The 17,194-nt window shown below is 42.7% G+C and overlaps 1 protein-coding gene across 6 annotated transcripts in view; it reads right to left on the reverse strand.

Moving 5' to 3' along the window:
* PLEKHM3 (pleckstrin homology domain containing M3) overlaps positions 1-17,194 on the reverse strand; it is a 178,434-nt gene that overhangs the window by 59,684 nt on the left and 101,556 nt on the right. For all 6 annotated transcript variants that reach the window (XM_032354599.1, XM_032354600.1, XM_032354602.1 and 3 more), the window contains exon 6: positions 14,071-14,134. In XM_032354599.1, the coding sequence (XP_032210490.1) occupies positions 14,071-14,134 (64 nt within the window). The remainder of the gene's footprint in view (positions 1-14,070; positions 14,135-17,194) is intronic.

Here is a 17,194-nt window from a genome sequence, read left to right on the forward strand (position 1 = left end):
GACACACAAGTGCACACATACACACACACGAAGAGGAAAAGATAGAAGCTCTACCACAAAAGCCCTTTTTGGAAGCAGACTAGCTATAAATATATAAACACCACTGACACAGGTCAGCCATAGCTATGGATCTAGAATATGCTAAGTCCAAACTTTTAAAAAATAAAACAAAACAAAAAGCAAATTCATAGTGTCATAAGTCTGTATGTAATTAGTATGCTTTCTCTTTGGGACTGTAATATATTCTGTGTGTTATCCAGTTCTTTGTTCTGGAATTTTGCTGTTTTTGATGACTACTGGTCACTGGGCTGGAAAGAACAAAAATATTTTGACCACCATGGCAGCGGTTAAAACTGACCTGTAGAAATTTTAGGGCCTATGGACTATTTGGGGGAATCTGGGTAGGAAGCTGGGTCTGACCACTACGATTGCAGCATCTGTATGGACTCTCCTGGGCACTACTCTGAGGCTAGTGATGGGTGCATTTACATAGTTTTGTTCCCCTATTTGCCTTCTATTCCCTCCTACCCAGTGGTAAGACCTAGTGGAGCTTCAGCAGTGGTACGGCTTGGCCTTGCTCTCAGGTGGGTCTGGTACCAGGTTGCTTCCGGAAATAATGTTAGTGCTGGTGAGAAATAGTACAACGGGGTGGTTCAGAGTGTGTGTCCATTGGAGAAGAGGTCCTTCAACTGCAGGGGTAATCAAGCAGCTGGTCATAGTTGTTATTCTTTGATTTGATCAGTCTGAAATATTTCATACAAAACTGACACAGAAGAGGAAATGTGCTAGAATATGGCAGCTTGTATTTGAATTTCAGCGCCTGCACTTTAGCTAGATGACTTTAGGCAAGTTCCCCTCATGTGTACAGGATGGGTAATAATAGTACCTATCTCAGAAGGCAACTGGGATTAAATGAGATAATCCATGTAGATTTAGAACACAGTCCGGCCTAAAGTAAGCACTCTGTAATAAAAGTCACATTTTTTGAACATGCAATAAAAAATAGCTACGATTAATTAGTACAATGTTCTCATTTTATAAAGACTAAGCACCAGAGATACGTAACTTGGTAAAGGATGAACTATGTTCACCCTGGGTCGGAGGTTTTCCCTGTCCTCCCTCCTTGACCAAGTGCGTGAAATGAAAGGCCCCTTGCCCTCAGTGAGTCTGGGCCCCAACAACTCTGGGGTGAAGCAAGCGGACCGAGAGTCCTGGCCCTTTCTCTCTCCTTCTGTCTGTCCGATGATCAGTCCCTGCCCCCCAGCTGGCAACCGGCAGAGAAAGGAGAAAAAGATGAAACCCATATCCATTGTTTTACTACCTGGGATTGCCTAGACCTTCTCTCTGCACCCTGACCTCTGCTCCAGCTGAGAATCCATTCAACAGCATCCTTCCCCTGATTCCCTTTTTCTTTCTCATAAGCCTTCCCTTAGGACGCCCAGTTCTTCCACTGTCCATTACCTGACTCTACCTGTAGCCTGGACACACACACCGATATCCAGTTCACCAGATGACCCGACTGATGTGTGCATTTTAGGAGCAAATTCACTAGGTGGCATATTACCTTCTGCACATTTTTTACTGGCCAACTTTTGTGTGCTGGGCACTACTGTGCCACGAGATGTTAAGGTATTAGGAAGTTAATTTGTCTTTGAGGGCTATATACAATTAGTGTATTTCACTTGTTTTGTAGGCTGTCCTTCAGATCCTTTTTGTGAAAAATGCTTAAGACTGCTATTTAAGGATCTTTGACATTTATCCCTTGGAACTGAAGGAGCGGGTATCTAGCCTTCATTCCAGGTTTCTTGCGATGCCCAGAGCCCAGTTATGAAAACTGGCAAGGAAGTCCCAGAAAGTAGATAGGTAAATGTAGAGTGGCTCCTACAATTTAATCACTTCTCAAGGATCATGCAACTAGGGTCCCAGAGCTGGGAGGGGCTGTAAAAATTGTTTAATTCAACCTTTCCCTTCACAAATAAGGAAAGTTAGGGCTCCAGAAATAATGCAGTAAAGAGTATGAGATCCTCTTGCGAACAGATTTGTGCAAAGCTAAAGCTGGAGGAAAAAAGTGGTCCAAGTTCAGTGTCCTGTGTGAAATTGTTATTTAAAGATGCCCTATATCTTTAATACATGGGTTATAACAGGGTTGAGAATAATCCCCTCAGGGGTTAAAAATCCATTAAAAAAAAACACCAACTTATTTTTGTAAAGCCATAAGAAAAGACAGGGATGGGGATATTTTCGGAGTTAAGCTGTGTTTCCACTCCTAAGATTTAATGGAACACATGCATCCAGGGAGATGCATGGAATTTAAACACAATTCAACATCAGTTAATTCTAAGAGTAAAGGTCCTTCAGCCCGCTCTCTTCCACCTGCACGTTAAAGGAAGCTAGAAAGCCAATTACATTCACAGCAGGGCCTCTCTCCGACTGCAAAGGAAGAATGTACTGCAAATTCTCCGTGTGCTTTACAAGCTAGTAAAACTATAATTGCAGGTGGGAAAGAAACATGGGTTCTCTTTGTTTCTGCCAACAGCTCAGTCTGGTAAGCTCCGCCCTTCTATAGCTACAGAAACAGTGTGGACTCAGTATTTTTTAAGCTCAAAAAATGTACGTTCTATGATTCTACAAAACTTAAAGAATGCATTTTGTTAAAATTGAAAAGATAATCTGTGTACAGCCCACCAAAACGGCACGCAGTCTTCCAAGAGACAGGTGCTGAAGGTGCCTACCTTTGGGGAAGCCAAAATTCAGCTTCTGGTTCATGTGCTAAAGGCCTCTTAGCAAGACCAAAGAAGGCTGGTGAGGCTAGACCAGCATGTGATTCTGACTTGTTCTATCTAGTCCAGCCCTCTAGGGAGGTCTCACTGCCTGGCCAGGAAAGGAGTGGGGGTGGGAGGCTCTGGAAGAGTAGTTACCCTGTGGGGCCACTGGGGAGGTCCTGTCTAGGACCACCCTGGAGGCAGGAGGAAGCCCACCCAGGGTTCCTCTGCTTTCCCTATCAAGGTGCTGGTCCATGCAGTGACTGGATAGCTGCTGCTACAGTAGGACCCGTGGCTGAGTGCCCATTCAGGATCAGAGAGGCTAAACAGGTAGATCAAACAGGACTTCTGTGTGGTGGCTGCCTTCTGGTGTCCACAGAGGTGGTGACTTGGTACCGCCCGAGAAAGCCAAGGCAGGCCATTTACGAAAGGTCGCCATGTCCTAGCCAACGCTAACCCCAGCACTTGTGCCACTAGTGAAGCTGGTCGCTCCTAAGCTCTGTATGTCCGTGTTCTAAGGGCTTTACATGTCTTCACTCCTCTAAGCCTCAGAGCAACTTTTGGGGGAAGGTACTATCTATTGTCCCCGACTTTGGAGATGAAGCGCTTCTTGAGCTATGAAGAGAAGGGACTTGTCCAAGGTCAACTAGGGAGTCTGGAGAGAGCTGGCATTCGAATGTGGGCAGCCGGGCTCCAAGTAAATCACCCTGTACCATCCAGCCCCTCTGCAGTGCCCAACATCGGGTATCATCCCCCTTTTGGAGACCTTTTCTCCAGGCAGAAACTTCATTCTCCGGTGGCCTCACACTGGCCTGCTGGTCTCCTAAAGGCTCCTGACAGCCATCTTAATTCTGATTTCTATTTAATTTTCCACCTCACAAAGCAGTGCCAGAGAAAGGGAATCTGGTGATACCTTTTGAATATGATTTATGAACCAACAGCCGAGGAAATGGAGGGCCTCCTTGCTGCCCCCTGACCTTTGTCTTCGGCCTTCCTAATGTTTGCATTGCTGCCCTGACCCTGCAAAGTGACCTGGAATAGCTCGCCTGTTTCCTTGTGTGTGTCTACTTTCAGAGCCCAGCTGTCAGCCTGTGCAAGTCTGTCAGTTAGCATCTCAAGGGTTTAGGATGGGGTCTGGAGCCTTTTGAGAAGCACAATCTAACACCAACCTCCAAATTCCTTCTCGTAATTGAGCATTCATTAGTTTTGACGGAACAAAAGCAGGCATTCTCTATTATAAAGCAGAGGTCAAAACCAGTGGCTGTGTTTTGTTTGGCCTGCAGAGTGTTTAAATATTGAGAAATTTCACATAAAAATACGGATTTCCGGCTTCTCTTGGAAAACGAAAGAGATGACAACTCTGGGGCTACTGGAAAACAGCTGTCCCCTTCAGAGGGGGATGCTCTCTAGTTTCTCATCACGACCTGAAGTCTCCAGTTGGGCCTGTCTCGGGCAAGGATACTGCTTGCCTGGCCCCTGCAGCAACCCTGTTCGAAAGCCATATGGGTCTCCTTTAAATGCAGAATGGCATGGTTAGGCTGCCCCTGCAATGTGCTTGGCATACCAGTACAGAACCGGGAGAGAATGTTCTCAGAGGACAGGCGCTTTAATCCTGGCCCCGGCCCTGGCACGGTAAGTGCCTAGTACATAATATACCATTTATCACTTGCTTCTTGTATGGACAGATGAATGAATGGCTCTCGGGAAAGAAGTGAATTTCTGAGTGACAAGAAACCTGTTCAACAGCTTACAGAAGTCCAGGCTTATTAATGCTTCAGCAGCTTTCTGAGTGACTCTTGCTGCTCCCTGTACCTTTCCTTGATTTGTTGGGCTATAAAGATCTCCCCTGCTGTCAAAAACGATTTTAATCTTGTTTAAAATTCCCGGAGCAAATGTGTTGATGGTTCACTAGGATTTAGCCAGAAATTTAAAAACAGACAATAACAGAGGCTGCCCCAGTTAGCCTTCTAATTTTACCTCAGAAAGATGGGGGCAATATCACTTGAAAAGCAACAAGTTCCAAATGTAGACCAAAGTGCAGGCCACGGTCCCACGCAGCCAACGGTGTGGTTAAAGACACGTGCACTAATGCTGTCTTGGGAGTCTGCCGTCCTGCTCCAGCTCTGCGGCAACATCAAGTGAATGAACTTTGTGGAAATACTAGAAACCTCCTTAGCCTTCAACACCTGGCTAGACAGCCTTCTCATGATCCCTCTGGGCCCTTGAGGACCAACTACAAATGTGGCAGAGTGGCTGGCATCAGGGGGGCCTCAGGGGTAAAATCCTGCTGGATGTCTTTAGGTTGAGCACAGTCATGGGCGGCCTCTACCAGAAGTTCTTGGCACAAAGACAAAGTACAAAGAGTTTGACCGTAACCAGGAAGAATCACTAGTCTTTTTCTGAGAAAATGAGCTCCCTCAACTTCAGGGCCAGCACAGCTCTGGGCACCCAGTGTGTACTTCATTAACATCTGAATGAATGAATAGGGAGGGACACCCAGCCAAGCCTCTGGTGACTGAGAATTTGGCTCATGTTTCAGGAGCACAGGTGGGATAGAAAAATTATAAACTCCACACTCTGTGTAGCTCTAGCCTGGAGACTCCTTCACAGATTTTTTTCCTCACATTCATTTCTGAAGAAAGTGATTCCATCATACTCATTCCACAAATGTTTGTTGAGACCATTTATCAAAATAATCCTGAAGCATGCAGACAGAACGTTCTTCAAAAATGTCAAAGTCAGTCATGAAAACTTCTTCCTGCTTTCTTCCATGACAGAAACACTGTAGATTAGGTCTGAAACTACCAAGGCCTAAAAGTTCTCTTCCCATTCTCTTCCCTCCATTTCTGCCTATAGGCCCTCACATTTCAACTGAGATCACAGCCTCTAGGAATCCTTCTAACAGCTGAGTCACTTGTGTTCCAGTAACCACTGCTGCACAACAATGTACCCCAAACCTAGTGGCGTAAAACAATAATTTTCTTCTCAGATTCTGTGGGTCAGAAGTTCAGGCAGGATGTAGTAGAGATGGCTTTGCTCTGCTCTGCTCCTGTTGCCTCTGCTGAGAAGACTTTCAGCTAGAGGTGGGAATCCTTTGAAAGTATCTTCACTTCATGCCTAGTGGTTGATGATGGCTGTCGGCCTCTCCTCTGGTCTCTGTGTATGGGCTGGTTTGGGTTCCCTTAAAGCATGGTGGCTGTTTCCAAGTGTGAACAGCCAGGCTGAAGCTGACCCAGCCTTGGAAGCCACATAGCATCCTGGCATCGCTTCCATGGTGACAAGTGCAGCCAAATTCAGGGAAAGGGAACACAGACCCCACCTCTCGATGGGAGAACGTCAGAGTCACGATGCAAGGAGGGCATGCGGGATGGGAGATGCTGCGCAGCCATCTTTGCAAACTATGACTTATTTCAACTGGAGAGAATGTGGCAGAAGTGATGGCTCATTGACCTGCGAGGCAAAGACCCAGCCTGGCCTTCACGGGCTCAGATTGCTCACAAGGCAGCCTGTGGCGACGCCCAGGTGAGGAGAAGCAGAGGCCTCCCACCAACAGCCAGCACCAACTGGCCACTGTAGAAGTAACTCATCTTGGAAACAGATCCTCCAGCCCGAGTTAGGGCTTCTTCCAATGACTGTAGCCCCAAACAGGATCTGGACTACAACCTCCTAACGGAGTCCAAGCCCAAAATGCCCAGTTAAACTGCTCCCAAATTCCTGACCCACAAAAACCACGGGAGAAAAGGGTTTACTTTTGTTTCCGGTTACTGAGTTTTGGGGTAATCTGTTATACAGTGACACATAGCACAGACTTATGCCCCACTGAGCAACCACCGTTGTGACAGCTACTTCTCTGACCACGTGGCAGCTTAGCTTTGCTGCCGGTCCATCTTGCCTGTTCCTAGGGATTAACAACATTTGTGTGTGAACTGGCAGGATGCGGGGCTGGGCAGGGAGGGTCTAATTCCACCAACGGTAAAATGGACACTAACCTCACTCTATGTCTTTGAAAGTAGGCCCTTGCCTAGTTAGTATTCTAGCTGCATTTTTATAAATGGGAAACACAACAATAATACGGTGCCCAAATCAACAACAACCAAAAAACTTGGATGGTTGGAAGCCAGAGTAGAAGCAGGGCCAGGAAACTGGATTCCAGGAAAGTGATTTCAGCACAGACTGAGCCCCAGCCAGTTCTGCGGCTGCTACCTCATCTATTATCATGGTGTCTACGCCTCACGGGCTCCCCATGACTTCTGAAATCCCATCTCAATCAAGCTCTTTCTCAACTAGAGCATGAGAATCTCCATCCAGTACTTACAACACATGGTCCTCTTTCTGGCCTAGGTTCCCAAGAAGAGCAAAACATTGCCTTTAGCTACCCCCAGTTTCTGCCACAGGCCTCGCCCTGCCCACCTTCCCCCATGCTTTACTGTGTCTGTGGACCAGGTGTGTGCACGTAGCCGGGTGCGGTGCCTGCGTCTGCAGACAGAGTGTTCTCGGAGCAGACAAAGACTAACCAGCTGGCATAAAGAGCAATCTGTACCACCACCTTGTGAAGCAGCTGCTTAACTAACTGGCCCCATCACCAAAACACCAGAAAACCAGTAGTCAAGACTCCAAAGACTGAAGGCCTCCTGTCGAGGGGTCAGAAGAGCCGGGTTCCAGCCCAGGCACTTAGCAGCAGTTGCCCCTACCCTTTCCCCTGGGACCTGAACCCCCCCGGAGGACTGAGCACGAGGCCTCAACTATTCCGCAGCTGCTCAAGATACACCTCTCCGGAGAAACCGCGACTTTCCATTTGCTCTGGTGCCGGCCTGCCAGTTCTTCAAAGAAGAACGCTCAATTCCTTCCCTTTATCCCTGAAACACACGCTCACTTTTGAAAAATCTGCTTATTTAAAAGGCATGATTTGTGCCCCCCCCCCCAATAATTTATGGGCCTCTTTTCTAACTCACTGATAAGAACAGTTCTGGCTAAAGTAGCTAAAAGAGATTTAGTGAGGTTTTAATGGAGGCCTCATTCCCACCTTGCTCCAGATTACCTCAGAAGTTTCTGAAGGCAGTGACGGCTGCGCCGGACACAGGCCCGGGCCATGGAACAACACAGGCAAGCTGTCACACTTTGTTTTTCTGCTTGTTAAGTCCAAATGCTCCTAATTAGTTACCCTGCCCACTAACGCCTGGGTGGACAATGGCGCAGGGATCAGGGGTGCTGAGAGGCTATGAATACAAGTTCCTCGGGCTGCTGAGGCTTGGAGACTGGTGACTCGGTTGTGGGCACTGAGGCGCTGTGTTCCTGTGGACTGTGGATTCAAAGATGTCAGCCTCGTGTGAATAAAGGTCATCACCTGTTGCTTCTTCGGTGAAAGGGCAGCTGTGCTGGGTGCCCACTTAGGCTCGGCCTTTGTGTGCTGACTCTGTGAACAGCGCCCACAGAGAATAACTTTCTCTGATTGTTTGCTTGGTGGGGCAGGGCTGTGCAAAATTGCTCACATACTTCCTCAAAGAAGAATTCAGCAAAGTCTGTTTTTAAAAAGTGGCTTTGAAATCTAAGCATTGCCTTTTGGCGACTGTAGTCACTAGCTAGAAAACTAGCTAGATAATCTTCATGGTGGGACCACCATTTGTGTCGATTTTTCCCCGGTGCCCATTTTGATAAATGCGTAGGTCACAGAGATGACAACTTCTAAGTCCTATGCGTGTGAGGGACTAGTGAAAAAATGAACTGAAAAGCTGGCTAGCTGTTCAGTACTATTTAGTGTTCGGGAAGTTTGCAACAATGAACAACATGATATTATCCCAATGTACAATAAGTGTAGATCTTTAGTTTTAGAATTCTGTGCATTGTTTTACAGAGAAGCTCTTCTAATGTTTTGTTTAGGGGCTAACGTTAAATTAGTTTGTTTTCCTTGGGGACAAAGTGTGCTAATAACTTTGGGACAGTGTATGTATTCATCCATACACTGAATGTTTACATGCCCAGTTGCTACGTGTTTACTGCTTTGGCATAGAACAAGCAGTTCAGACCATTCTAGGCAACTCTACAAAGGTGGTAACACATTTGATTTACTTCTCTCTTTCTCTATGGCTCTTGAATGCTACGGGGCCTTCTCTACTGGCATCCTTCCCACTTCCCATCTCGTAAGTACTCCAAATTCCAGACTGTTCCATCTCTTTCATCATCACGTCTGTTGAAATTTATCTCCCCATGAATACCATCCTGTGCTTCTAACTTATTAATAAGACAAGAGAATTTGTGCCAAAATAATTTATTCTTCTCAGGTAGTATTTTATATTAACTGGAATCTAAATGCCTTAGCTGGAAGGTAAGGTCTAGTTTGGGTATTTAGGGCCCGGAGGAGGTGACTGTCCCACAAGCCGGTGTGGTAGGTGGTAGGCCGTGGAGGGGGCGGCGCGGAGGGGCTACTCAAAGCCGCTGCCTCACCCGTGGGACCATCCAGTATCCTTTCTCATGAATCACACACGAATGGAATCATTCAGTGCTTAGCTTACATATGCCCCAAAGGGGAGTAACACCAGAAGATTTAGTCATTAGAATACATTTTAGGTTTTGTCACAAGAGCACAGGTAGCCAAAACTAAGAAGTTAAATCTGACCTTTCCTTTCAGTAAGTAGAAGGAACTTGAGAAGAATTCTCCTATCACTTACATAGTCTGAGGAATGAACTGTTAAACCAGAGTTCTGATTTGCTCCTCAAGAGCAACTATGACCTTTTCAACATTTAACTTACATATACTAATGTATTCTACTGGTACAATGTGGAATTTTCTTATCAGCAATGTAAGTAAGGAGATGGTTTGTCACATACTTCACAGGGAAAGGAGAGCGCTAATACAGAAAGCTAGTGTAGTCAGAGTTACGGTACTGTTCCTACTGTCCCATTGGGGCTTATCTTTTTTATTGTATTCCTATCTTAAAGTCTTCTCCTGGATTTGTGATTAATGCTGGATAGATAGAAAATAAGACACAAATTCTTTTGTACTTCCCCCTCCTGAAGTATCAAAGCAGGAGAAAGCTTATAAAAAGTGCCTCAGTTTCCCCGTTCAAAACATGCCTCAATACTGTCCATTCATTCACAGATGCTTAGTCCTTGTTTACCATATGCTTTAGAAAGAACTGCTGTCAGTTACAAAACAAAACACTGCATTCACACCTCCTCCTCCAGAAAGTTTCTGCTTATGATTTTATTTTGTAAAAATTCAGTATATTACATTAGATTTACAGTCAAAGAGCATGGATTGGTAAGATTTTCTAACAGTATCTACTTGCTGAACAGAAATTCACCTGAAATTCTAAACTGAAGAAATGACAGGCTCAAGTCTGTGCCCCTCTGAGCTCCTAGGACGTGGAGAGCCTCTGCTGCCACCTTTTGCCTTCTTTGGACCCGCTACGAGGCAGAAGGAGTACTTGGTTCTGTCTTAGGTGTTACATGTTACAATGCTGCCAACTGATGAAAGGCAATGACTCTGTTGTTCAACTACTACCTTTACGAAGAGCTAGTAAAACCCAGCGAGCAACTTACCGACCGGTGAAATAAAAAGACAATTAGGGACTCGGCACCAGCATCAGCTACAAATTTTGCCAATCACTGGTGCTCCCTGGCTAATGGCAGGCAACTACAGCTCCCAGAACAGCAGGAGGCAGTTCCTTTTGCTAAGCATCACCTACTATTTGTTTCCTTGCATCCAAGTGGACAAAAGCAAAGGAGAAGACGCGCAAAGGGGCCAGTAAATTCAAATAATAAAAAGTGGGGAGAAAATGGTCTTGAATGTAACATCAGAAGCATGAAGGTAGTTTGAAATCTTCAGCCAAATAGTTGAATTGGGCCTATCTCCTAAACTTTGGGATTGTCACTTACAAAAATGAAAGCAGAGATACAAGAAGGGTGCAATTTTTTTGGTATGAGAATTTTTTAGCATCTTTACCTTAGGTATTATTAGTGTTTTGTGTACCGTATGACTTTAAGATTATTATATATCCCCCTTTACCATGTGTAATCAATTCGTACCTTTTTGATTTTTGGAGAGGAAGATGTCTACGTTTTGTTTTTTAAATGAAAGCTACTGGGAAAAAATCCAGTTTACTTAAGAGGAATTTGTAGAAAGCAATCTATTGCCTTTAGGAAGGATATTTATATTATCATTATTCAAGATCTATAACTCTTCAGTTACTTGTGTTAGCCTATCTTCTACTCCCTTGCAAAATTTATAAACAAAATTTATAAATTTGTTTTTCTATAGTTATTTTATGTGATCTGTTTTTATAGAGACCTTTATTTTAGGAGTGTGGAGGGTAATGAAATGGCGGTAAATAACTTACTCTAAAACTCCTGAAGCTGACATGAAAGCGGACAACCCAGTGGTCAGACATTGGCCAAAATGGTACAGGACAATATGGGGGTGGCAGCCGGCTCCTCTAGTCAGGCTGGACTGCCTGCTGTCATGGACACTCTGTCACAGAGCAACAGTATTTTTTTTTCCTCTCGTGCTCCCTTCTCTTACATATTCACAAGAACAGTTCAGATTCAGAAAACATGCCTGACATTTACTCAGAAACCAAGGGAAAATGGGGTGGAAGGGCCCTTCAGTACTGATAGCCTAGATGCAGACAGATCAAAGCTAAATTCAATTTAGCCACCTCAGGCAGAAAAAGTAATTGAATTAAACTTCCTCTAAATATGATAAGTTTGGGGGATCTTAAAACCAGGCACAAAGAACCAGGTTAGAGTGAGCTGTTGCGGATTAAATGAATGCACCGAGCTCTAGCCCGTCCCCCCGCCACCCCTGCCAGGGAGTTTGATGAGCTGCTGATTGCCTCTATCACTTTACTACTGAGGCTGAAAACTGATTAAGCTGCTTATGGGGCTCCAGGGGCTAATGGGCTGGCCCACCAGGAATACTGCTGTCACTGACTTAAGGAAGCTGCGTGGCATATGTGGTTTGATTATTATAAGGGGGGGAAAGTCCACAAGGCATAGGAAAGCTTTAAAAAGCAGGATTTATCACACCAAATGGCTACACTACTTTGACACCCTAAAATGAATATGGAATTTCTCTGATTCTTTCTCTTCATCTGGCATCAAAACTCATTTTTGAAAGGCTTCCTCAAAGAGTATTCACTTTGGACCCCGCCCATTCTGTTTGAAACCACCTTAAAAGAATACGTCCAGGCCTTTAAACATACTTCTCAGGTGGCTCCTCAGATACTGTGTCAGGTAGAGTCCTAGAAAATAGGTGAGTGTCTGATGGATATTTTAATTGCATCTTCTCCTTGCATGCCACTGGGCAATAGTAATTAAGAATAAACCTTTCGGGGCGCCTGGGTGCCTCAGTGGGTTTAAAGCCTCTGCCTTCGGCTCAGGTCATGATCCCAGGGTCGCGGGATGGAGCCCTGCATCTGGCTCTCTGCTCAGCAGGGAGGCTGCTCCCCCCGCCCCCCGGCCTTCCTCTCTGCCTACTTGTGGTCTTTGTCTGTCAAATAAATAAAATAAAATCTTAAAAAAATAAATAAATAAAATAAACTTTTCCCCACCCCGGCCAGCAGATCATTGCTGCTTGTTTATGTAGAAAAGGGTACGTGGGCCTGAAGAAGTGGGAGGAGCTGATGTGTGCAAACACGTTAAGCCTGATGCACATGAGAAAATTAAAACACTACCGTTCTCTCAGACCTTCCCAACTAAATGCCCTAAAACCACTTGTACCATTTAAAATAACTTTCCTCCCTCAGGGTGTACAAAGAAAACACAAGTCTTAAGTTAAAAAACAACACTTAAAGTAGTTTTAAAGTCTTGAAAAATGACTGAAGGATCTGAACAGTTTTTAAGTGGACCTCATTTCCCTGGGCAAAACCACCAGTGAGGAAAACAACAAACAACAGAATCGGAGTAGTACGAGATACTCTGGAAGTTGCCACAATTGTTTTTTCAATTGACTCTTGAAAGAATAGATACATAGAAAGTACTGCTTTCATTTAGTGTCTAAAAGCTTCTGAGGGAGTGAGTTGTTGATTTAAATGATTAACCAAAGCTTAACATATTCAGAACTTTGGGCTGAACAGACTAGATGTTGGTTTTCTTCTTGGTTGCTATCCTGGTCAGTCATTAAAAGGACAAGCACCAATACAAATTTTAAAAGATGATTTTGACTCTTATATGCTCTCTTATCTTTTATTAAACTTTAAAGTCCTCCAACTGTTTGACTTAAGCACAAGTCAAAGAGCTTCCTAGAGTCACTGCCTTTTAGATCTTTTTCTCCTTGTACAATTTTCTTGAGATATTCTCATACCATAAAATTCACTCTTAAGTATACAATTCAATGGGTTTTGGTATATTCACAATGCAATGTGCACCACCATGTAATTCCAGGACATTTTCATCAGCCCCAAAGGAAACTCTGGGTCATTAGTAGTCACTCCTCATTCCCTTGGTCTCCCCACATGCCAGCAACCACTCAGCTATTTTCTGTCTCTATGGGTTTGCCTATTTTGGACATTTCATTTAACGGAATCATAAAACATATATTTTCTGTCTGGCTTCTTTTGGCTTGATGTTTTTACAGTTTACTCTTATTGTAGCCTCTATTGTTACTTTGCTCCTTTTTATGGCCAAATAATATTCCATTGTCTGGATATACAAAAATTTTTTTTTTTTTTATTTGACAGAGAGAGATCACAAATAGACAGAGAGGCAGGCAGAGAGAGAGAGGAAGGGAAGCAGGCTCCCCGCCGAGCAGAGAGCCCGATGTGGGACTCGATCCCAGGACCCTGAGATCATGACCTGAGCCGAAGGCAGCGGCTTAATCCACTGAGCCACCCAGGCGCCCTGGATATACAAAATTTTATCTGTTCATCCACTGATGAACACTGGGTTACTTCTACTCTTTGGCTCTTAGGAGTATAGCTGCTCTGAACATCTTTGTACAAGTTTTATGTGGACACCAGTTTACAGTTCTCTTGGGTATACTCTAGGAGAGGAACTAATTACTGGTTCTTGTAGTAACTGTTTAGCTTTTTGAGGGAACACCAAACTGTTTTCCACAGTGGCTCTACCATTTTACATTCCCACCAGTAATGGATGACATATCTAGTTTCTCCACCTATCTTTGCCAACATCTCTTACTGTCCTATAGTATCTTTTTATAATAAGGTTTTCCCCCATTTTGAATAGAAACTGATTATCCAGGCTTATGAAGAAATTACCCCAACGATGGCAGAATTCAGTGCCTAGACCATAATCAACTAAGACACTTTCCCAGTGAGAAAGCAGAAATGAAATGGCCCTTCTGAGCGCTCACCTGCTGCAGATCAGCGAGGGAATACAGGTGGATCTGTTGAAGGAGGTATTCTCTGGGGAAAATTCTGAAAACAAGGACAGAAAGGTAAATGAACTGCGGTGCTGCCACAAAGCAAGTTTTGTCTCTTTCAAGATCCCTTTCCACCAATACTTTTCTTCCCAGCATTCACTGAGAAACCTCTTAACAACACCCCTTTTCTTTACACAGATACTAAGATGGAAATAAAAGTTTGATCTTTGACTTTTTTTTTTTAATTCCGAAATGAGTTTATTTCAGGACAAAAAGGAGTAATGCTCTGTTTTGTTGCTTCAACTGTGCAGTTGACATACAATATTCTATTAGTTCCAAGGATTCAACAGTGATTAAATAGTTGTATACATGAAGGGATCACCAAGATTATCATCAAAGTTGTAAATTAGCTATATTCTCTATGCTGTACACTGTATCACTGCTTATTTTATAAGTTTGTGTCTTTTAATCTCCTTGCCCTCTATTATCCCTTACCCCATGCCACTCCCCTCTGTCAACCACCATATTATTCTCTGTCCCTATGAGTGTTTTATTTTGCTTTCTTAGATTCCACATGTAAGTAAAATCATATGGTATTTGTCCTCTCTGTCTTATTTTACTTAGTATTATACTCTCTAGAGCCATCCATGTTGTTGCAAATGGCAAAGTTTCATTATTTTTTTATGCCTGGGTAATATTCCATTGTATGTATATGCTACCTCTTCTTTACCCATTCATCTACTGACAGATATTTAGGTTGCTTCTTATCTTGCTTGGTTATTGTAAATAATGCTGTAATGAATATAAGGGTGCATATTCTTTTCAAATTAGTTTTTTTCTGTAGATAAATACCCAGAAGTGGAGTTGCTGGATCATATGTGTTTAATTTTAATTTTAATTTTTTGAGGAACCTACATAGTATTTTCCATGGTGATGGCAGCAAATTACATTCCCTTTCCCCCAAATCCTCACCAACACTTGTTACTTGTCTTTTTGATACTAACCATTCTGACAGGTGTGAGTGATATCTCATTGTGATTTTGATTAGTGATGTCAGCATCTTTTCATGTTTCTGTTGGCCCTTTATGGAGAAATGTCTTCGGATCCTTTGCCTATTTTTTTAATTGGTTTGTTTTTACATTATTAAATTGTGAGTTCTTTATATATTTTGGATATTAACCCCTTATCAGTTATGTCATTTGCAAATATCTTTTGTCATCCAGTAAGTTATCTTTCCATTTTGTTGAGGGTTTTCTTCACTGCGTGAAAGCTTTTTACTCTGAAATAGTTCCATTTGGTTTTGTTTTGTTTTTGTTTATGTTGCCCTTGCCTGAGGAGACAGATCAAAGAAATACTGCTAAGACCAATGCCTAAGAACCTACTGCCTGTTTTCTTCAAGGAGTTCCGTGGTTTCAGGTCTTACATTTACATCTTTACCCAATTTTGAATTTGTTTTGTATTTGATATAAGAAAATGGTCCCGTTTCATTCTTTAGCATGCAGCTGTCCAGTTTTCCCAACATCATTTATTGAAGAAATTGTCTTTTCCTCATTGTATGTTCTTGCCTTCTTTGTTGAACATTAATTGAACATATAAGCATGGGTTTATTTCTGGACTTTTCTATTTTGTTCCATTAATTAATGTCCGTTCTTGTGCCATTGCCATAGTGTTCTGATTACAATGGCTTTATAGTATAGTGGGAGATCAGGGTATGATACCTTCAGCTTTGTTCTTCCTTCCAAGATTGCTTTCGCTCCTCAGGGTCTTTTGTGCTTCCATACAAATTTTAGGATTGTTGTTCCAGTTTTGTGAAAAATGCCATTAGTATTTTCATAGGGATTCTGCTGAATCTGTAGATTGGAGCTAGTAGATTTGGATAGTACAGATATTTTAACAATATTAATTCTTCCAGTCCATGGTACATCTTTCCATTTATTTGTTTCATCTTCAATTTCTGTCATCAGTGTTTTACAGTTTTCAGTGTATAGGTCTTTCATTTCCTCAATTAAATTTATTCCTAGGTATTTTATTCTCCTTGATGCAACTGTAAATGCAATTGTTTTCCTAATTTCTATTTATGATAGTTTTATTAGTGTATAAAAATCCAAGTGATTTCTGTGTATTAATTTTGTATCCTGCAACTTCACTGATTCATTTATTCGAATGGTTTTTTAGGGAAGTCATTAGGGTTTTCTATATATAGGGTCATGTTATTTGCGAAGGGTCACAGTTTTACTCTTTCCAGTTTGGATGCCTTTTATTTCTTTTTCTTAAATGTTTCTTGAAGCTAGGGCTTCCAATACCATGTTGAATAAAAGTGGTGAGAGTGGGTGTCTTTATCTTGTGCCTGATCTTAGAGAAAAGATTTTAGCTTTTCACCACTGAGTATGTTAGTTGTGGGTTTGTCATATATGGCCTTTACTATGTTGAGGTATGTTTCTTCTGTACCCACTTTGCTGTGTTTTCATTATAAGTATATGTTTAATTTTGTCAAGCTTTTTCTGCATCTACTGAGATATTATATAATTTTTAACCTTCTTTCTGTTGATGTGGTATATCAAGTTGATTGAGTCTGTGGATACTGAGCCATCCTTGCATTCCTGGAATAAATCCCACTTGATCACTGTGTATGATCCTTTCAATGTATTATTGAATTTGGTTTGTTAATATTTTGTTGAGGATATTTATGTGCATGTTCATCAGCAATAATGGTCTGTAATTCTGCCCCCCCCCTCTTTTTTTTTTTTTTGGAATGTCTTTGATTTTGGTATTAGGCCAATGCTGGCCTCACAGAGTGTATTTGAAAGTGTTCCTTTTCTTCATTTTTTTTGGAATAGTTTGAGAAGGATGGGTCTTAACTCTTCTTTAATGTCTGGTAGAATTCACCTATAAAGCCATCTGGTACCAGACTTTTATTTGTTGGGAGTTTTTTGATTATAGATTCAATTTCATTATTAATAATTGGTCTGTTAAGATTTTCTATTTCTTCTTGATTCAGTCTTGGAAGACTGGGTGTGTCTAGAAATTTATCCTGACCTTTGATTCTAATATAATACAAGGTGCTATGAGTCCCATGTAGTGGCCCAGGGATGAGGACCAGGGCATCAGGTTTCTT

Source organism: Mustela erminea, chromosome 8 (assembly GCF_009829155.1).
Source record: "Mustela erminea isolate mMusErm1 chromosome 8, mMusErm1.Pri, whole genome shotgun sequence".
Classification (NCBI taxonomy): domain Eukaryota; kingdom Metazoa; phylum Chordata; class Mammalia; order Carnivora; family Mustelidae; genus Mustela; species Mustela erminea.